At 50.0% G+C, this 22,181-nt stretch overlaps 1 protein-coding gene across 3 annotated transcripts in view; it reads right to left on the bottom strand.

Moving 5' to 3' along the window:
- Positions 1-22,181, bottom strand: part of CORO2B (coronin 2B) — a 148,258-nt gene that overhangs the window by 20,318 nt on the left and 105,759 nt on the right. For all 3 annotated transcript variants that reach the window (XM_027553061.1, XM_027553063.1, XM_027553062.1), the window contains one exon: positions 6,785-6,901. In XM_027553061.1, coding sequence (XP_027408862.1) covers positions 6,785-6,901 — 117 coding nt within the window. The remainder of the gene's footprint in view (positions 1-6,784; positions 6,902-22,181) is intronic.

The raw sequence follows: 22,181 nt of genomic DNA, 5'->3' as shown, positions 1-22,181 counted from the left end.
TGCATAAAGTAAAATGAAAGTCACTCAGTCATGTCTGACTCTTTGTGACTCCATGGACTATACAGTCCATGGAATTCTCCAGGCCAGAATACTGGAGTGGGTAGCCTTTCCCTTCTCCAGGGGATCTTCCCAGTCCAGGCATTACAGGCGGATTCTTTACCAGCTGAGCCACAAGGGAAGCCTTGCTGCATATTGAGCCAGTATTCGTTAATCTTCCAGACTTCTCTGCTTTCGACACCATTGAATGTTATCACTGGGGAAGAGAGACTACTTCTGTTTGATCCACCACAACAGCTAACAGCTGGCAGCACACGCAACAGGAGCTCAGAGGAGGAGCTGGAGTTCACAGAGGGCCCAAGTAGCTGGAAAGGAATTCCAATCCCTAAACATTCAAGGGATTTGCTGGGAACAAAGAGTGGATGGGCGCGGTAGGTAGATCTGCTCAGAGGTTGCTCTGGAAGAGGTTACTTCAACAGGAAGCCCAGTAGAGTCCGCCAAATCGGATTTCTGGAAGGAAGGGGAGGGGAGAAGTGGCAAAAGCGCTTTCTCCAGCTAAGCCAGCTGTGTCTGGGACTGTCCCTTTCATAAATCCCTGAGTCAGAGCCCCGTTTAGTTAAAGTCAGTTACAATCAAGCCAACGAAATATACCTAGTCACTCCCTGGGTCACGTGTTGGACACTGGGGCCCAGTCCTTAGCCAGTAGCTCACAGTCTGGCGGGGTCGACAGCAGACACAGCTAAGGCAAGGCGGGTGAGAGGCACAGTTCATAAAGCTGCAAAACCAAGTGTCCTGGTGCATAGGGGAGGGAGCACGTGGCTGAGAAGGCCAGAGCTCTGTGGCCCACCAGCTCCATTCCAACCCAGGCTCTGACCTTATCGGCTGCGAGACTTCAGCCAATGTTCAACCTCTCTGAATGTCAGTCTTCTCAACTGTAAGAATAATTACACCTACCATTATCGTTGTTACAAAGACGAAATAAACTATATACCCTACCAAGCAGATGACTAATACATTAGTAATACTTAACAATGCTTTGTTGTTTAGTGACTAAGTCGTGTCCAACTCTTTTCGACCCCCTGAACTGTAGCCCACCAGGCTCCTCTGTCCATGGGATTTCCCAGACAAGAATACTGGAGTGGGTTGCCATTTCCTTCTCCATAATAATGCTTACTTAATATTAATTAAGGATTATAAACAAATTTTAGACAGGTCACATTTTAGATGTGATTTCTATTTTTCATATGTGCTTTGTGGCCCCCTACATAGTCAATGAATGTGGTATTAAGTCTGTCTCCATTTTATGCAATGCAAATACATTTCCTTTTTACAATTATTATGTGATTATGAAGGTGTCTGGCTGGATCTCTCTGCTTTCTGATACACTTAGTGACTAAGTGCTAGTGACTTAGGCCCAGGGCCTACTCAGCCCCTCTGAGAACACTGTTACTAAGTGACAGAAAGCCCTGGTTAGGGGAACTGTTGTTACATCGCTACAGCAAATTGTACTTACTGCCTACATCTGTGGTATAGGAGCTCAGAGGAGGAGCCGAAGTTCATAGCGGTCCTAAGTAGCTGGGAAAAGATATGGATTCCAACTCCTTAGTATTTACTTAAAAACAACGCTTTTTGGAGTAGTGTGGGGAGGAATGGGCAAGTATGAGGTATAGTCTCTGCCTTCCGATAGTATCCAATTAAGCTGTACTACATTACATAGCCACGAGCCCAGGATTTCCATCCAGCAAATCCACAGGTACACTGCCTAGAGCTGAGGTCAGAGCAACTCTTTTCTCTTGTCTTTTCTGCAGTGAGAAGAAAAAAAGCATGAAGGTCTTGCCCAGAAGGTCTTGGAACACCCACCTCCTTATTTCTTCCCAACTATTCAGTTTGCTACTAGAAATGGAGTGCATCGCCACTAGCCTAAACAAGAGGCAGAGCCTCCGAGTTTAACGTTGCTATCTTCTGACCACGTAACTGGTTCCTAACGTGGGAAACGGATCACTCCAAAGAGAAGGCAGAGAGAAAGGCCACTCGAGGATTCAGGAGAGAGCGCGACTGAGCGTCTACTGTTGAGAATCTTATGAAGGGGCTGCCAGCAGATGAAATGAAATGGTACACGTGAGGTTGGACACAGGAAGGGATATGTGTTACTTATCATCATTATCATTGTATTATTAATGACTCTCCTTACATAGGTGAGGAAATGAGCCACAGAGAGGTTAGGAAACTTGCCCAGGTTGCACAGCTAGGAAGGGAGAAGCTGGGATTCAAACTCTGGATTTGAACCAGGGAAAATGCCCTGTTTCTCTCCTCTGAACCACCACCCCTGCTCATCCCTTCCTTCTTCCCTGGATGGAATCTGACAAGCTAGCGAGGGTGTGGTCCGTCCTTCTGCTCATCTATTCCAAGAAAGAGGTGTTACTCCTTGGCCCCAAGAATCTAAAAATTACCCCATCTGGGGCACAGACAGCCTTCCAGGCCTCCCACTGATGGTCAGCTCCTCCATTCAAGGGTGGGGTCTTTAAATCCACTGCCCTATTTCTAGGACAGGGAACAGTGCCTGGCGCATCATAGACACCTAAGACACGCTTGTTAAATGTATGAACCAACAGAAGAACCTGAGAAGCCCAGAAACCTTCCGACCATCAGCAGCTTCAGCAATGAGTCACCCGTGGGGAAGCATGCTAGTTCTCGCTTTGGCCAGTGGTGAGCTGGATCGATGGCAAAACACCCCTTCAGTCCTGAATTGGAGGGGGAGCCTGGTGGGGATTTCTTTCCTAGATGTTAAGGTTTAGCATTCAGCTTAGTCCTTTTGGGAAACCAATGATGAAAGGAGTACTGGGGCCTCAAGAAGCACAGAGTGATGTGCATAATGGAAAGAATTTTGAAAAAAAAAGAAAAAAAAAAGAGTCTGGGTCTCTCTCTGTCCCAGCCCTCCAGCCTGCCCTCACTGGGACAGGATATCTAAACGCCTTGGCCCACATTAATGGTTATGAAGTTCTTAGTAACCAAGAAACACTAGATTCATTTTGCTCTCATGATAAACCATTTTATACCAGGGGAACCAGGGCCCAGAGAGGTTAAAGAAGCTGGTAAGATCACAGATCTGGGAAGTGGCAGAGCCAGGATCTGAACCTAGGCCCTTGGCGTCCCAAGCCTAATGATTGAGCCACCCCTCCACACTGGTGGAGTCTCTGTAGCTGCCAGGCACATTGGTAAGGCCTCTCAGGGCTATGTGCTTCCATCTCTAAAAGGAGTGCGTTGCTCCCTTCCAGCTCCAAGAGGTATTGGTTCCCAAGTTTATATGTGTGTGTAGGAGGGCAGGGGGGTGGGTGGCTTCCGGCTGCTTCTAGCAGGACTGACATCCTGCCCCAGCCCACCCCCAGCTCCTGGAGGGGTGGGAAGCATCACCTCTCCTTGGGGGGTTGGGTGAGGACGCTGCTGGATGGAGGAGCAGTGGAATAGAAGGGAAAGGAAAGATACTAAGCCCAGGAGAGGGGCCCGTCTCCCTCCCTCTCCTCCCGCTCTCCTGGGATCGGCTCTCTCCTTTCCTTGAGATGTCAGAAACCTCTCTCTGTGGCTGCTGGAGAAGGGCTGGGAGCATGAGGCTTGGGAAGCCATAGCGCCCTTCCCTGCCGCCTGCCAGCCGCCCTCCCTAGCTGCGGCAGAAGCTATAAAAAGCACAGCCCTTCACAATAGGTGACATCACCCAGCGGCGGAAAGAACTGGATTCTGCCAGATGCCAGGGAGAGTTACAGCCCCCAGCCTTCCCTCAGGATGGGAGCCCCTTGGGAAAGGGCTTGGTATGCGCTTGCATCCCTGAAAGGAGGGGCTTAGACTCTGGAAGACCTCCTCATGCCCTAAGGGAGAAGAGACTGGGGGGAGGAAGGGACCTGGGGGGTGAACTTCACTGGAGAGTTTTCAACGGATGGGGATATGGGAAAAGAGCTGGGAGCGGGGTGGAGGCCGGCTGGACCCCCTCAGTGTGCTCTGAACGTTGTGACACAAGCAGAGGGTGGGGAGTGGGCGTGCAGGGCCTGCCAGGATCTCTCTGGGTCCCTTCGGGAGCTGGTTCCCTCCCCAGCTCTGGCATTTAGCACAGTGTCTGGCATACAGTACGTGTGCTGACTGACCTCTTAACCTTGGTTCTGGGTGTGGTGTCTGAGGTGCAGTAAGATGGTTACGTGATCTGGAGTGGGTTGAAGGGTGCCTGACCCTGGAGGGGGCAATGGCAGAGATGGGAAGGTCAATCAGAGCGGTGCTGGCAGCATTGACCAGCCTCCTCTCCCCACCCTGGGGGCGGCTGGTCCTCTGCCTTTCCAGCTCCCCTCCTAGGACCCGGGCAAGGATGCCCTGCTCCGTGTGCCCTCAGCGCCCTGCATGGGCTTGGCATAGGGAGCTCGCTGAGTCGGAGAGACTGAGTGTCAGATGGATCTGAACTGTCAGCCCCTCCAGGCTCTGAGCCTCAGTTTCCTCACCTAAAGCCAGGGCTGTGAGTAGCTGCTCAGGGTGCCGGCTGGGAGTCAGGAGACCTGGGTTCCAGGTCCGTCTGGGACGTAAGCCCCTGTGTGATCCTGGGCCCTCGGTGTGCCCTTCTCCAGGAGGGGCTTGTTTCCAGCCATGGCAGGGGCAGGGGGATATTGACTCCAATGCCAAGACCTCTGGCCCTGAGGCTGGGGAGGGGCAGAGACATACGGGTCACGGCACGGGCTCCCGGCTGGCTGGACTGGCAGCCAGAGCGAGAGCTTAGTTCCTCTCTGTTCTGGAGACTTAATCCCCTTCTCTCTGGTGAGCAGCCCCGGGCCAACCCCTCTCTCCCTGTGCTCCCAAGCCCCATGTTCTTTCTCTTTATACCCTCAACACGTACATGAGCACACTCTGCTCCTGGGCACTCCCTTCCTCTCTGCTGAGCCACATTCCAGCACCAGCCCAGCTGGCTGGGGTTCCACGTCTTCCACAAAGCTACTGTGACCCATCCAGCCCCTTCCCTGACTCCAGAGCGTGCAGTGTCTCCACGCCGCACAGGTGTAGGGGCTCCTGTTCAGATGGCTTGAGAAGCACAAGTCTCACTTCAAAGTTCAGCTGCTCACCCTGGCGTCCCAAGCCTTCCCTCTCTGCTCCTGGCCTCCGTTCACAGCCTCCCTTCCTGCCCAGTCACCGTCTCCATTTTGCTGCAGAAAGTAGCCAAACCTGATGGACTGTGCCCATCACAACTTCTTACCCTCCTTTCTTATGCTGTGCCCTGCCCTTGATGTTGCTGCTCTCAGGAATCCTCTTGAGTTGACTCAGGGCTTTGACTTTTAGGAGTCGGTCAAGCCCATTCTACTCTATTAGCTCTCTCTGCAACACTCCCTTTTACTAGACAACTGTGCCAGCTGACCTCCTCCCTACCCCCTAATTTATTAACCAGTGGGGACTATTTACTGTGAATCTTTTTCTTTGGATAATTCATTAGATGGACTATATTCATTCTCATGTACTCATTTATCTTTCTATTCAATTCAGCTACCTAGTCACCTTCATCCTGCCCTCTTTCCTTCCTTCCATTCATCTATCTATCCATTATTCATCCATCCAGTGATCTGTCCATTAGTGTAGTCATCAATCCAAAGATCCATTCATCTAGCCATCTGTTTGTCCATCCATTCATCCATCCATCCAACCAACCATCCCATCAAATACCTACTAAGCATCTACTAGGTACTAGGCTCTGTGCTGGATGCTTGGGATTCAGAACCAAAAGGCCACGAGCTCTGTTCTCAGGAGCTCTCAGGCCAGTCTGGAAAGACAGGAGACATGAGCACCAAAGTTTCTTCTAGTTCCAATATCCTGGGAGTCTATGACCTGCCCCCAGACTATGCCAGTGAGCACTAGAGAGATGCTTGTGGTCTGATCTTCCCTCATCTGGCAACACCAGGGGCTGGAGCAGCCCTCCTCACCAGCTCAGCTGAGGCTCTGAAATCCCATCTTGCTCCCAGGCTGGTGTGTTGACATTGCTGAAGGGCAATTGAGGAAAGGCCTGGGGCCCTTCTCCAGAAACACAGACACGGCTGCCAACACCTGACTCTGCTTCCACGTGTGCAAGTCAGCAGAGCCTGGGGAAAGGGCGATCAGAAAGCAGCTTCACATGTTGCTCTCCCTGGATTCTTTATCTCCCCTTTCCAAATTACCTGCCTTCTTTCTTCCCTCATCTCATGCCTCTTCTCATCTCTCTTCTCCTTCCCTCTGTCTCCCTGTTCCCTCTTCCTCACTTTCCTTCCCCTGTTTCTTCTTTCTCCTCATTAAGTGGTAGGATGCATGGTGTTCAAATTCTGGGCCATCACTGTGGGTCCCTGGACAAGTCATGACAAACCTCAGCCTTGTGTCCATCCCTAAAACCATGGCTCACAGAGGAAAAAACTACCCAGCCTGCGAGAACAGGGTCTCTTTTGCTCATGGCTCATCCATTTCTCCCCCTTTCCCCTTCTTCCTTGCCCATGTTCCTCTTCTGATCCTTCTCCTTTTGCGATCACAGATGAGTGCCAAATCACAGATTTAATCTTTTTGTTCTGTTCTCACCTACAAAGTCAACAGCCCCAAACGAAATCACGGGAAAGGCAGCAGACCTGCCATACAGTTCATGGACTGGCTGCCTGTCCTCTTCCTCACTCCCTGTCCCGGGGCTAGCTGAAGGGATGACCAAGAGGGCAGGAGAGGGGCAACGAAGGGAGAAGGGGTGAATTTAGGGAGGAAGCAGGGAGGCGTCCCCGTGTGCCCACCCTCCCCGGGGAACACCCCTCCTGCTCACCGACGTGTCCTCTGAGCACGAGGCAATGATGTTGTCGATGAAGGGGTTCCACTTGATGTCCAGCACATTGCCCTGGTGACCGCAGACCTTGGGGTAGTTGGGTTCGATCCTGCCCGTCTGCCAAGGAGAGAGAGAGAGAAAGAGAAGAGAGAAGGGCATTAGTTTGATGGCCCTGGGATGACCTGAAAGAAGAGCCAGAAGGTCCTAGAGGGTCCACTGATGTTTTTGGATCCCTGCATCCAGCTGGGCCATACTGCTCTGTGGCTGCATCCTCCCAACACTGAATGGTGGTGGGAGGGTCCCAGAGCAGGGTAGGTGGGGCCATGCTGGTCCACACGACATCTGAGTGCAACTTAGAGAAAGGTGTCCCTTCCTCAAGTAAAAACATCTAAAGTTAAGATGTAACCATCCACCTGAACCACCAAAGCCTAGTGGGCAGCAGCCCTGGCAGTTCGTGGGCCATATGTCTGTACTCCCACCCCATCTCTAGGGGGAGCTGACCCGGACAGGTTTGGATCAAGAGGCGGCTCTTTCCTGCGCTCCAGGAATCGGCGGAGAGGTCTGAATCTCAGGGCACACGCGCCCATGTTAATCTGCCTGGGATGCGATCGGTGCTGTTCCCAGATGCGGCAGGGGCTTGTTCAGTGTGCACCTTAGACACCGGTGCCAGGCGCCCTGAGGCTGAAAGCACCGTCTCTGGAACCACACAGGCCTGTGTTTGAATCACAGCTCTGCCGCTTTTGAGCTCAGAGGCCTTCGGAAAGTCAATGAACTTCTCTGGGCCTCCGTTTCCGCATTTCCTTTCTTTCTTTCTTTCACTGCTTCAGCAACTTTATTTTCAGACACGTGGATATAAAATCAGCTGGAAAGCTTGAGAGTGCAGCTGTCATAAGAGAGGTTCCTCATTAGTATTGCTGTGCAGACTAAATGAACCAATGTGCTTAACAGAGTACTTAGTGTGGAGATTATCATCATAGTGAATGCCCCATACCCGATACTAGTTATTATCATACAGCTGAGATGACACCTCCTCCAGGAAGTCTTCCTTCAACGGATCAAGCACTCCTCCTCTGTGAGCTCACTGTATTCTGCGCTTCCCTCTATTATAGGCACCATCACAAAGAACTGCAGTCTGCTTCTGTGTGTTTATGAGCAACTCAGGACTGCCTTGTCTCTGAATCTCCAGCAGCTCACAAGTCTGGCAGACAGTAGGTGCTCAGTACATGACTTGAAAGACATCCTGCAGTGGAGATGTAGTCCACAAAAGATGGAGCAAGGGGAGTCGGGGTGAGGGGTAGTTTCCATGCCTACTGGCTGCAAAGGTGGGAGGGAAGAGAGGAGAAATGGGAGACAGAGGCTGCGTCTCCATTCCCCAGGTTGTTTAACATGAGATTTTTGGTGTGTGGAGGAAACAGGAAGGGTTTTCCCAGTCACTGCCCATCGGCTAACAATGGTTAGATGATCAGAGGCACCTGAGGCAGGCCAAACCTCACCCTCCTTTAAGTTCCTCAACTGAATAAGGAGGAAATCAACCCGTTTCAGGCAGGCCCCTGCTACACGTGCCTTATAGTTCACCAGTGTGATGGGGCAAGAGTTATTTCAGAGTGTGTGTCCTGCCGTAACCTCTTCCCCACCCACTTCTTGTCTGAATGTCTATCTCCAGGTTGTCTGATTTTTTTTATGACACAGAAATGGCAGTGGTATGGAGGGTGAGGGATGAGGCAGAGAAAGAGAGAGGAAAAAGGCCTCAGAGAGTGTACTTGGGAGAACTTCACTGACACTGTATCCTGGGGGAAATTAGAGAATTAAGGAAAAGGATTTGGGGAATATGGCTCTAAGTTAAGAATGGGATCCCCTTTTGCAACCTATGAGGGACGCAATATGAACTGGAATACCCTTTTCAATTATTTTTAGGCTGTTGGACTATGTTTCTTTAAATGAGACTCTGAGCAGAGATTGATCCACACATGGCCCTAGGATTTGCTAGGGTTACAAAGTAGCTTCTTTAACTCTCACAAAACCCTGGGAGTTAGGCATGAGGAAATGAGTGCCCAGAAATGTTAAGCAACTTGCCCAAGGTCACCCAGCTGAAAGCTAAGCTAGGATTCCCACACAGGGGTGACCCTCAAAGCTGAGCTGAACCCCACTGCTTATTGCTGGCCAACTCCCCTCCTCCAGCTCTGATGGCCATGGGCTGACAGGCCCTGCATCACCTGTTTGCACAGCTCACGTGCTCTCTGCCAGAGCCTTCTCTCCTTACATCTGATCCTGAAGGCTGCCCTGAGTGGTCCCTGAGTAAAGCTGTCTGCATTCAGCTTTTGGTACCCAGGCAGATCTCAGGGGCACCGAATCAGTCAGTCAGTAGGTAGCCAGCAGCTGGCAGCAGCTTCTGGTCAGCAGCCTGCAGGTGACGTCCTGGAGGGACAGGGGAAGCCACATCACTGGAATGTATTCAGAATGGGGAGAGGTCAAGTTTCCTCTACACTGGGGGTGTGTGGGGGGTGGGCTTCCCAGATGGTGCAGTAGTAAAGAGCCCACCTGCCAATGCAAAAGACGCTGGAGATGCGGGTTCGATCCCTGGGTCAGGAAGAGCCCCCATGGCAACCCACTCCAGTATTCTTGCCTGGGAAATCTCATGGACAGAGGAGCATGGTGGGTTATCAGTCCATGGGGTTGCAAAGAGTCAGACACAGCTGAGCGCACACCCACGCACCATCCTGACAGAGCGCACCCTTCCAGGTGGACTTGCCTTTTCAGAATGGATGCCTTCCCCAAAGGGATGGTTAGCGTTGATTTTCATGACTGGATCACATTGTTGTTCTTGTAAATGGTGACCTGCAGAATCTGCTCGGCTGTACACAGTGCCCTCAATGGGAGGGACCTCTTTTCAAACTGGCAGCTCTGACTTTCCCGTTGTATATGGTGGGCTTCACATAATTTTTTTTGTTGTTTTGGCTGCGCCATGCACCTTGTGGGGTCTTAGTTCCCCAACCAGGGATCAAACTCTGACCCACGGCAGTGAAACCACTGAATCCTAAACCACTGGACTGCCAGGGAATTCCCCAAATTTTGTTTGAAAGACAAGATTTATTGCTAAGAGGAAAAGTTTTGAAAACCACAGTTATATAGAGAAATCAAGCAAATTTTAAAATACAATTATTAACACCAGGAGAAGAACTGCATAAGAAAGCTTATACAATCATAGTGATAATGACTTATGGACAATATTTACATTGTGGTAATAATGTAAATCCTGAATGTTTATTTAAACATGAGTTGTGTTATAATATATTGGGCTGGCAGAGGAAGGAAAAATGTGTGTGCGTAGAGTTAAGACGGGAGACCAAGCTGCTGGAGAGCCAGATCCTCATCTTCCATAATAGGAAGTCAACAGACAATGTCTAAGATTTAAAAAAAATCAAGACATTGAAGAGAAAGCATGGAATTAAGAAATACAAAGAGAAGTACAAAAAGAAACAGCTCAAAACATTGGAAGCAGCTAAGAAGTAGGAAATGAGGGGTGTGGCAAAGTAAGGTAAAGATCGAGGGGACAGGGCCTGGTGTGCTAGTAAGCGTTTAACAACTGATTTTCCAGGAAAAAAAGGTCCTGGTTTGGAACATATGCCAATTTCAGTGGCAAATGCCCATCATTTCAAACTACCACGGTGCTATCACCAGAAGTAGAGTTAAAAGAGACTTAGGCGGCTTCCCTGGTGGAGACAGGGGATAAGAACCTACCTGCCAGTGAGGAGGACACAGGTCTGATCCCTGGTCCAGGAAGATTCCACAGGCCAAGGAGCCACTAAGCCCAGGAGCCACAGCTACTGAGCCTGTGTGCTGCAATTACCAAAGCTGGTGTACTGTCGTTACTCAAGCCTGTGCATCCAGAGCCGGTGCTCTGCAACAAGGGAAGCCGTTCAGTGAGAAGCCCATGCACCATATCTAGAAAGGAGCCCCCACTCGCCACAGCTAGAGAAAATCCATGTGTAGCAACGAAGACCCAGCACAGCCAGGAAATAAATAAATTAAATAGGATGCATTTATTAGAAAAAAAGAGACAGTAGCACACGACAGTAGTAATATAATTAGGAAGAAATAAATGTTTAATATTTAGTACTTCTATTTTTAACATAATTCATTTAGGTGAAAGTTGCATAACTTAAATTTTAATAAACATGCTTAAAAAGTGGCAGGGAAAACTTCTAAAAATTTAACAATAAGCAAAAATTAAACAAAAATTTAAACATGAGCTGGTGTAAGCCCACCCCAACACATCCCTTGCAGTGTTATAGGCCTCAGTACTCTTAGACTTCATGACCCCTGTACAATTATTACTCTTAGAGCCCTGACAAAGAACAAACAAATAAAATGCATGTATCAGGTGTTCTAAAGGAAGCTTGTTCTGAAATTTTTTCCTGAATTTGTAATAAGTGTGAACAATCCTCTCCTAGACCCTTCAAATGCCTCTGTTTTCTGTTCTACTCTCTGGATGGGGGTGTGGCTAGAGACCAAATGCAGATCTGGTTCTTCACGGCAACCCAACACCGCCTTCTCATACTTGTGCTCATGGCAACACTAATAGCTATTATTAATATAGCAATATAATCAAACATATTAATTTACAGATATCATCACATTTAATCCTCATAGCAACCCCAGCTTATATCTGAGAAAACAGTTGTGTAAAGAGCTTCTCCCAGGTGGCGCTAGTGGTAAAAAACCTGCTTGCCAACGCAGGAGAAGTAAGAGGCGTGGGTTTGATCCCTGGGTCAGGAAGATTCCCTGGAGGAGGTCAGGGCAACCTACTCCAGTATTCTTGCTGGCATGTCCCATGGGCAGAGGAGCCTGGTGGGCTACAGTCCATAGGGTTGCACAGAGTTGGACGCAACTAAAGCGACTTGCTGCTGCTAAGTCACTTCAGTCGTGTCCGACTCTGTGAGACCCCATAGATGGCAGCCCACCAGGCTCCCCCGTCCCTGGGATTCTCCAGGCAAGCACACTGGAGTGGGTTGCCATTTCCTTCTCCAGTGCATGAAAGTGAAAGGTAAAAGAGAAGTCGCTCAGTCGTGTCCGACTCTTAGCGACCCCATGGACTGCAGCCTACCAGGCCCCTCCGTCCATGGGATTTTCCAGGCGAGTACTGGAGTGGGGTGCCATTGCAAAGAGCTGCTAAGGAGTGAAGTCAAACTTTCTCACTGTTTCATAACTTTAGAATCACTGTTGAGACGGTCAGCTCACAGAATTGTTCCAGGAGGAGGGTTCCCTGGGTCCCGGGGTCTACCCTGCCATTTGAACCTCAAAGGGAGCTTAAGCCTCAACAGAGCTGGGACAGAAATCTTGCTGCATGGGGTGGGGAGGGGGTGCCTGTTACACGATGTCTATAATCATTGGGGAGATCTTCAGACTGTTAGGGCAGGCCTTGTCCTGGCCACCTTGAAGGATAAATCCAGTCCCCTTCACTGGGACAGACCTTCGATGTCAGATGGCAGCTGTCATGCACCCTGAGTCTTCTCAAGGAGGAGCCCAGAGCTGGAGATCAGGCTGCAGCTCAAATATACCTGAGCTGCCAAAAGACAGAGCTGGGAGGGGCTGGGACATGGCCTCTACAGGGTGCGGGGGAGTGCCAAGCAGGGCAAATTCCCCACAGATCCGTTTGACAGGGTCTTGGGCTTCCCTGGTGGCTCAGACGATAAAGAATCAGCCTGCAATGTAGGCTACCTGGGTTCGACCCTTGGCTTGGGAAGATCCTCTGGAGGAGGGCATGGCAACTCACTCCAGTATTCTTGCCTAGAGAATCCCCATGAACAGAGGAGCCTGGTGAGCTACAGTCCATGGGGTCGCAAAGAGTCAGACATGACTGAGTGACTAAGCACAGCACAGGACAAAGATTTTTGTTTTTATTTGTATTATGTATTTTTTATATTTTGGCCATGCCACTCAGCTTGTGGGACCTCAGTTTCCAGACCAGGGATCGAATCTGGGCCATGGCAGTGACAACACTGCATCTTAACTACTAGGTCACCAGGAAACTCCCTCAAAGACTTTGAAAAGTTTCTTGGCCTTTGATCAATAACTCCACTTTGGGAATGCATCCCAGAGAAATGAACAGGGAAGCATACTAAGACATTCACTGCCCGGTTATTTATAAGAAGGAACAAAAATAAAAGCTCAACAATGGCACATTGCGGAAATGAATTTTAGGATGCCAATACAATGGAATATTATGACGTCACTTAAAATCATATTTTCAAAAAATATTTAATGACATGGGAATTGCTCAAGGGCTAATGGTAAGTGAAACAGTCAGAATCAAGTTTATGCCTAAAATGATCCCTAGCTATTAAAAAAAAAACACACAGTCTGTAAGAAAATGCATCAAAAGGTTAATAGCAACAATCTCTCGTTAGTTGGATATTAGTGTTTCTCATTTTTCTGCAATGAACATTTATAATTTCTAATAAAAATATAAATGTCATTTAAAACACACACACACTCACCATAGTGTTTTGTTTCTGGTACCCCAGGTGGGAGATGATCACCATAGATTTGATTGAAAACTATCCCTCTCCGGTTTCGGTTAAGCAGGTCTTAAGAAAATGAGATGCAGGCTCATACTGACCAGATTTACATGTTTCAGAAGCTTTGGTGGAACATTGATATGGTTTGCTCATACAGGTTTCTTTACTCACTTGTTGCCACACAGATAGTTTAGGGGAAAATAAGATCCTTGAAATTGAATAAAATTATATAGCTAATTGAAAATATGTTTCAGCGAGTGTGTGTGTGTGTGTGTGGTGCATGTGTGCAGGCAGGCCAGGCTCTCCCTTGGAGAGGCTGGAGGGTGTGGCTCACCCAGAAGATTGCCAGGGGAACGGCGGGTGCCCTGGGCCCCAGTCCAGGCTTTATTTGAACCCAGTGAACTGACTGAGATATTTTCAAAACAACCTGCATTGCAGCTTCAGCTTCCTAGAATTTCCCATAGTTGCAAAGCTGAATTTTGCACACAGAAGCAAAATGTTTTCTTACCTGGGGAATCAGCTTAGTGAGGCAGAAAGAAAAGAGTGAGCAGGAGGCAGGGTTTCTAGGCCCAATCTCAGCCCACCTCATCAACAGAATGACCTTGAATGTGCCCCTTGGCTTCTCTGGGCTTCCCAGATTCCTAGACCCTGGGCAAGTCCCTTCCTGCTTCTTCCTGGCTGCCCATTTTACTGTATGAAGCCAGGCACACCCGCAACCAGAGGGCCCAGCTTCTGGCACACCAGGACAGAAGGCATGGATGAACACCAAGTCACAGGGATGGCATCACTAGAGGTAACAATGAAAAAGACAAGGATGGTGATGAAGACCGTTTGACAAGTGCTTACAAGGTGTCTTGTGCTCAGCAATTTGCATACATTATTTTATTTAAGTCTTGTTACAAAGTTTTAGTAACTCCAGCAAGGACCTACTGTATAGCACAGGGGACTCTGCTCAATATTCTGTAATAATGTAAATGGGAAAAGAATTTGAAAAAGAATAGATGCATGTATACATATCACTGAATCACTTTGCTGTATACCTGAAACTACCACAACATTGTTAACCAACTATGCTCCAATATAAATTAAAAAAAAATTAAATTTATTAAATCCTACAACTCCCCTATAACAATCCATTTTATAGATGAGAAAACCGCACTCTGGTCAATGATTTGCAGAAGGTGATGCAGCTGGGCAATGAGAAGCTGCAATTTGCTCTGGGTGCTGTCTGGCTCTGAGGCACCTCGGCTACACTGCCCTCCTATTTCAGAATGTAGGTGAGGGCCTTCCCAGTGGTCCAGGGGTTAAGGATCTGCCTGCCAATGCAGGGGACATGGGTTCGATCCCTGGTCCAGGAAGACCCCGCATGCCACGGGTCAACTACGCCCATGTGCCACAAATACTGAGCCCATGCTCTCAAGCTGTGCTCTAGAGCCTGCGCTCTGCAACTAGAGAAGCCACCACAGTGAGCAACCCGTGTACCGCAACGAAGAGAAGTTCCTGCTCGCTGCAACTAGAGAAAGCTGGCACACAGCCATGAAGACCCAGCACAGCCAAAGATAAATAAATAGTTTTAAAAAAGAATGTAGGTGAGACACTTGATAAATAAGTGGTGGTGGTTGTTCAGTCACTCAGTCCTGTCCAACTCTTTGCGACCCCATAGACTGCAGCACACCAAGCTTCCCTGTCCTTCACCATCTCCCAGAGCTTGCTCAAACTCACGTCCACTGAGTCGGTGCAGCCATCCAATCATCTCATCTTCTGTCACCCCCTTTTCCTCTTGCCTTCAATCTTTCCCAGCATCAGGGTCTTTTCTAGTGAGTCGGCTCATCGCATCAGGTGACCAAAGTATTGGAGCTTCAGCATTAGTCCTTCCAATGAATGTTCAGGGTTGATTTCCTTTAGGATGGACTGGTTTGATATCTTTGTGACCCGAGAGACTCTCAAGAGTCTTCTCTGGGACCACAATTCAAAAGCATCAATTCTTTGGCACTCAGTCTTCTTCATGGTCCAACTCTCACATCCGTAAATTAGGGGGGAAAGTCATAAATCAGAAGTAGGCCTTCAGAATTTCTCATAAGGTTATCAAAGGGACTGACTGGCAACTCAGTTGTGAAAACCCTTATGCTTGCTCCTGAAGACCCTCCCTTCCCCAACTCTGTCTTTCCTCTCCCTCGCCCTAGTGGCTCTCAAACTTTGCTTTTGTTTTAGAAGCACATGGGAAGTTTTAAAAATTCCAGCGCCCAGGTGGGCACCCCGTATCAACTTATCCCAGTGTCTGGGAAGGGGACGCCAGGCATCAGTGTAATTTAAAGATTTTTAAATCTTACCACCCCAAACCACCCCCAAACCGTCCCCCTCCGCCCTGGTCTGTGGAAAAACTGTCTTTCACGAAACCGGTCCCTGGTCCCCAAAAGGTTGGGGACTGCCGGTCCAACGTGTGGGTACCACCACCCCAGGGTGTGCCCAATCTGCCGGCGGCTGTGCCCAACACACGAGCACACACAGGCATGCACGCTCACACATTTACACTGATTTACACACATTTACTGATTCCCTTGGGCAGTGAGGTTTGGGAGCCACTACCCTAAAGGCCCCATATTCTGTAGGGCCCTCAGGGAAGTACCTACAAAGCTGATTCCTTCTGGCGCAGGAGCAGAGACTGTCGGTGTTGCTAGATGTGGATGCCAGGGGTGGGAAGTCAAAAAACAGTACTGCATGTTTAGTGCAGGTCCAGGTAAAGCAAATAGGAATAAAAATGATCACATCAGGTGATGTGCGATTTAAAAGAAGCCCCAGGGCAATAGATAACCCTGACCTAGGACATGGGTGAGCTCGCAGTAGAACCCCAAGCTTCTGCATGAGAGATGTTTTGGGCTCCCCACCCTTCTGCCTCTGTCATCACACTCCCTCCTCTCCATGCTGCCCCAGGTGTCCCAGACTGTCCGAGTAGGCTGCCTACCGCGGTCTTCTCTTCTCTGGATGGACGTGGACATTAAGTGAGAGAGTTATTATAAACTAGGCAATGTAGTCCTTCTCTCTAGAGCTCTGGGCAGAGTCAGGTCCCCTGTGTCCAAGCCTCCTGGGTGTGAAGGAGGCCTCAGCCTCCAGCTCTCAGCCTTGACACTTCACAAAGCACTTGCACCTCATTATCTAATTATTAATGCCCAGGGAAGGGGTGACCCAAGGGAACTTGCTCCTGGTCATCCCCACGTGGCAGTGACACCAGAACAAGTCTGTGCAGCCTCAGAGCTCCAGGTGCCACCATGGCCTTCTCAGCAGGGCCTAAGATTGTGTGTCCTTCGTCCAGCGCAGGGGTCCCCGATGTCCAGTATCTAAGGCCCGCTGAGCTGAGGTGGGGCTCATATTAGAACAATAGAAATTAAGTGCACAGTAAGTGTAAAGCGTGCTCGAACCACCCCCAAACCGTCCCCCTCCACCCTGGTCTGTGGAAAAACTGTCTTTCATGAAACCGGTCCCTGGTCCCCAAAAGGTTGGGGACTGCCGGTCCAACGTGTGGGTACCACCACCCCAGGGTGTGCCCAATCTGCCGGCGGCTGTGCCCAACACACGAGCACACACAGGCACGCATGCTCACACATTTACACATGCCCCCTCCCCCCATATAAACTACTCTCCACACCACTTCTTCCCAGGCCTCCGATTGTACTCCTTCCCTCCCTCCATCCCAGTCAGAATTTCCTGGGCTCACGTCCCACACTTCAGGGCCCTGCAGTCTTTGGCCCGTTAGTCTGAAATAATATGTATAATAAACAAGAGCCTGCTAAGGAGGACACTGGAGGGTAATGGGTCAGTCCATTTCTCCCTGTGGGCCATAGACGTGCATGTTCACAGCAACTTTTTAGAGAAGGCCATTTAGCCCAGAGGTGCTCTCTCCTGGGTGTCTGGACCCCTGGGCAGTCCTCTGGGAGCTCTATTTTGGGTGGAGGGCTTTGTTCGTGCTAGAGCTCACAGGACTGTCCTCGGATTTCTGAAGTGGGTCCCCTGATTTGCCCCCTTGTCTCTAGTGTCTGCCTCTGCAGTTCTCTCTGATCCAGCTTGCATACTGTTGTCTAATTTTTCCAGAGTACAGATCTGCTGCAGTAACTTTCCCACTCTGAAATTTTCAATGGCTCCCTACTCTCCCCACTATCTTGACTTTCAAAGGCAAATTCCTTATGAGACATCAGAACTGCTGTGGTCCCAGCCTGACCCTGCCTTGATACAACTGCCCACCCTGCTGCTCGTGACTCTCCACACCCCCGACCTCCAATGCTCCCGCCGCCTGAGAGTGTTGGGCGGTTCCTGGCTCAGCCCTGCCTCCAGGCTGTGAGCACTCCGAGGCCGGTGACCTTGGCCCCCCACCTTCAGAGCCTCATTTAGTGCCCTGCTCATTACAAGAACTTGAGCTGGGCGAATGACTATCAGCCTGCTTCCCACCTCTGAATCTTTGCTCACGCCTCAGCCCGGACGCCCTTACCCATCCTCAGCACCCAGAAAACACCGTCCAGGGACCAGACGTATCTCTCGACCTTTCCCATGCTGGGAGATAATTCTGGATCCTGCTCTTCAGACCTTGAGAAATTCTAGGTCTGGGGCTGAGCTTCGGGGTAGATTCACAGTCAAAGGGCAGAGTGTGTAACAAAGGCTGTGATGCTCTGAAGGCCATCACCCTGTCAGACAAAAGTTCATGGAGAGACCTCAGGAAGCCTCCCAACTTCATGACTTCCTGTTTTGATTTTTTCCCTCCGTCTTTTATCTTTGTGTTTCTCAAGCTGGAAAGGGTTTGCTGGTTTTTCCAGTTAAAATCCCTAGTGTGCATGTATGCTTATGTTCTGGGGGGAAAATGGTGGAAGCGGGTTCCCCTGGGGGGTGGGTGGGTAGAGCGTTCATTTGGGGAAGAGCTGTAAGGAAATCTCTTTCTCCTGGTGCGTGTTTGAGCACTGGGAGATGAACCCAGTTTTCCCAGGCTCCAGCAGGAAGAGGCAATAAGGCCACCTTTGTCCCCGGTCTGGGGCTGTGTCATGCGGCAGACCCCAGGGGAAGAGATAAGAGACTCCTTGAGGCTGAAATGGGAAAAAACTGAGTAACAATGGGTGTGTAAGTGAGTGTGAGTGTGTGTGTGTTGGGGAGAGGGATGCCTGGGAACTCAGAGTTCACACTAGCCCCTGCAGTTTCCTGATTACTGGCCCCTTTTTATTAAGATAAAACCCCATGCTAAAACATAAAGAAAATAAAAGAACTCCAAACTTACTGTGCCTAAAGAGTCTACACAGAGCGTGGTTTTTGAGGGGCGGTCGTGGGGGTGTGGGTTTTTGGCCCTGGGTGTTCACAGTCTCCTGGGGAGACAGACAAAGAGCTGGACAAGCCCACAAGGGTGGGCTGTGCTTTGGTGGGGGAAATGCCAGGGCTGTGGGAGTGCAGGAGGCGGGGCAAGTAGTTGAGGCTCTGAAATCCAGAAAGGCTTCCCAGAGGAAGTGTGGAAGGCCTGAAAGATTGATAGCACACAGCAAGGACGGCGTGGGGGATGCTTACGACACAGGACCAGTCCCTGCCAGATAAGTGGAGAGAAAGACCGGAGAAGAAGGGCCAGTTCAGACGGTTCAGGAACTTGCTGGCCTCATGAAGGGGTGTAGGCTTCACCCCGTGGGCCTTAAGTCTAATGGGGCTGGGGACCACAGAGAGGAGAGTCCCTCACACCCCAGTCCTCACTTCATGCCCCAGTGTCCCACTGTGGGGAAGAAGGGGAGTGAGCCAAAATCTGTGCCTACTGGAAATGTAAAAGAATTGGCAAAAAATACAAAACAGCATCCTTGCAAATTGTGGGGGAAACCTTAGTTTCGTTTGTTTTACAATGGGCAGAAAAGCAGATCTCTGGTGGTGTCAGAAAAGCAAGAGAAAAGGAGAGTGCTTGCACCATCTCGAGGCTGTCCACACCAGCCCTGCCCTTCCTCCCTGTCACAGAGCCAAGAGGACAAAAATCCCTCTTTCCATTTGCCGTCTGGCCCAGGGAGAAAGGACAGAAAAGTGGACCCTCCTGCCTGAAGCTCTTCCTGCAACCTCCCCACACACGTATTTCTCCTGCAGAGTGAGAGGAAACTCATCAGGGGCCGTTATTTTGGGCCAGTCCACCCAGGGTTTGGCGAGCATCGCCACAGCTCTGTTCCAGTGGACGGGGCAGCAGCCTGGAGTCAGGGCTCCGGCAGATACGTTAATTGCTTCCTGTGTCCCTCCTGAGTCCTGCCATCCTTGGAGATCTGAGCCGGACATGGATGAGATGAAGTCTGAATGTCTGCCTAGGGCCACGTGACCCCCTAGAGCTCTGACAGCTGTCTGCTAAGCCTCTAAGACCCCTGGGTACCTCTCTGCATTCACAGGAGATTCCCAGAGGCCTTGGGTAAGTTAATCCTCACAAATACCTTCACATCCGCCCCTTCCTCTCCAGGCCCACCCTGCCTCCCACCTCCAGGCACTCCATACTCTCCCAGCCGCTCTCCTTCGTGCCCGCCTTTTCCCAAACCGCACTGTGACATCGGCATTCTATTAATATAATGATTTGCACTGTGCGGCCCCTCCAGAACTTTCCACGGTTGTAACCATTGGTATGAATTTGGCAGTTTGGCATCCAAGCTTCCCTCCTGATCTGGGGGACTCTCCTGCTGTGGGCTGCAGTGATGAGACGCGGTGCCTCACCTCCTATGTGAGAGCTGAAATGGGGCTCCTCCGACCTGGGGTCCCCCGCTAGCCAAGCAGGGACATGTAGCTGGGCTTGGCCAATCAGACCTTCCGCCCAGGATGGCCAAGCTCTGATTTATCTTGGTGCTCACTTGTGTTCCAGTTCGATTTACCAGCACCCAGCCCCTTGGATCTATGAAGGCCCCCAACCCCCTTTTGCTCAGAAAGATCAAAGGCGACTTTTATGGCCAGCCAGGGATCCTGACTGAGTCAGCCCCCTTGTCCCTACCTTGATGAGATCCAGCTCATCTGCTTGGCCCTTGAGGAACTCACACACCCTGTTCCACACCCTCCACCAACTTACCAACCAGTTTCTTCAACGCTACTGGGGGTCATATTTCTCAATTTTAAATATTGTATCTCAGGTCTTTATAAAATACTGCAATCTCCCTACATCCCAATATTTTGATGACCGCATTTTTTTTCTCAGACTGCTTCTCACATCTAGAAGAAACACAGAACTTCTCTACCAGGTCATGTGTGTCCTAACCCTTGAGTTGGGAAAATACGGTCCCCAAACTGGGTGCTCCTCACGGACGCATGACAGCCTCACTCCCCCTCCCCACCTTCCTCGTGACACACGCCCTTCCCAGGCTGGGCCTCTGGGCCTATGCAAGCCTTAGCCATCCTTCCCCTGAGCTTTCATAGTTCTCCCCGTAACTCACCACTTGTGACAATACTGGTGATCATTGAGGGCCTTTGACATGTCAGGCCTGAAACCAAATGTTATTTCAATTACTTACCAAGATAACTGTATAAAGTACATATCATTGTGTCCATTTTACAGAGGAGGAAACTGAAGCTCAGTGAAATTAATTAACACAGTGTAAGGCCAGTCTGTGTGACTGAGGCCTCAAGCCTCAGTCTGTGTGACTTCTGAACTAGAATGTAATCTACCTGAGTGGTAGTGCTTGGTCTAGTTCTCTGCTGTAAATCCAGTATCTGGAATTGTGCCTGACTGATGGTAGGCTCTCAGTAAATTCAGTAAATTTTCGTTGAATGAATTAATGATGCCATAAACTTTGGGCCTCATCAGGTCCCCTGTACAGCTGCATGGGTTGTGCACTGCACAACTCAAGGGAATCCAGTTCACATGATGTGGAGCCTTCTGTGGTGCTCTGGGCGCAGCCACGATGCTGCCCTGCTTCTTCACTTAGGACTGCCTCATGTTTGCTCTGTTTCATGGTTGTTGATTGCCTCTCCCGAGAGATTATCAGTACCGTCATCTTAAACGAGATAATCATGGAGGTTTCTCAACAGAGTGTGGGACAAAAGTGAAACCTAAGACATAAGAGTGAAACCTAAGACATGCTTCTTATGCCCTCTGGCTACAAATACAAGGTCAGATCTGTATTCAAGATGGAACAACTCCCCAACCTCATGCTGCCAGTTGCACCAATGCTGCTTCTGTCAGTAGCGGGAGTGGCATCCACACTCCCCCAGGCTGGACCACTCCTCTGCCTTATCCGCTGAGTGAACCCACCATCCACCAAGAGCATGCCGACTGTGCAGAGGGAGGCCCAATGCCTACCATCTCCCCTGCTTAGACACTACCAAGGCTCAGCCCTGGGCTGTCACTGGCCCCTGGAAGCTGTGGAATGCATGGGCAGAGCCACGGACCTCTGGCTCAGACCCTCAGCCTTGCTCCATCAGGGACATCTAAGAGATCAGAGAAAGGGATGCACCACCTCCAAGGCAATGGCCCTGGGACCTCAATGGCCTTGAAAACTCCCTTTAAATAGTGAGTGAGCAGCCCAATCCTTAGATGCCCTCCCTCTCCAAGCCTTCTCCTGGCTGAATCTGTGCGGGCTAGTGATCCTCAGGGGTTGGGGCTGGGCTGGTGGGAGAGGGAGCCTACTGCAGCACTTTAAGCTCTGGGGTCCAGTTTCGACTCTGCTCTCATTGATGGTGACTGAGCAAGTTCCTTCCTCCTGGGCTTCAGTTTCCTGACAATAAATGCATGCTCACGCAGCACAGCGCCCGGCATTAAGTAGGCACTCAGTCAATATCGGTTATCATTATCATCTCCAAGATGAGGCTCTGCATCCCCCTTCTACTCCTGTGCTCTGCACAGCAACCCCTCCCCGGACACTCCCTCTGCTGCCCTGTGCTCTATCTCATGGCTCCATCCCCCTACCCATCTT

This window comes from Bos indicus x Bos taurus, chromosome 10 (genome assembly GCF_003369695.1).
Source record: "Bos indicus x Bos taurus breed Angus x Brahman F1 hybrid chromosome 10, Bos_hybrid_MaternalHap_v2.0, whole genome shotgun sequence".
NCBI classification, from domain to species: Eukaryota; Metazoa; Chordata; class Mammalia; order Artiodactyla; family Bovidae; genus Bos; species Bos indicus x Bos taurus.
The sequence above is the reverse complement of the archived record's forward strand: the minus strand, read 5'-3'. Positions and strand labels throughout refer to the sequence as shown.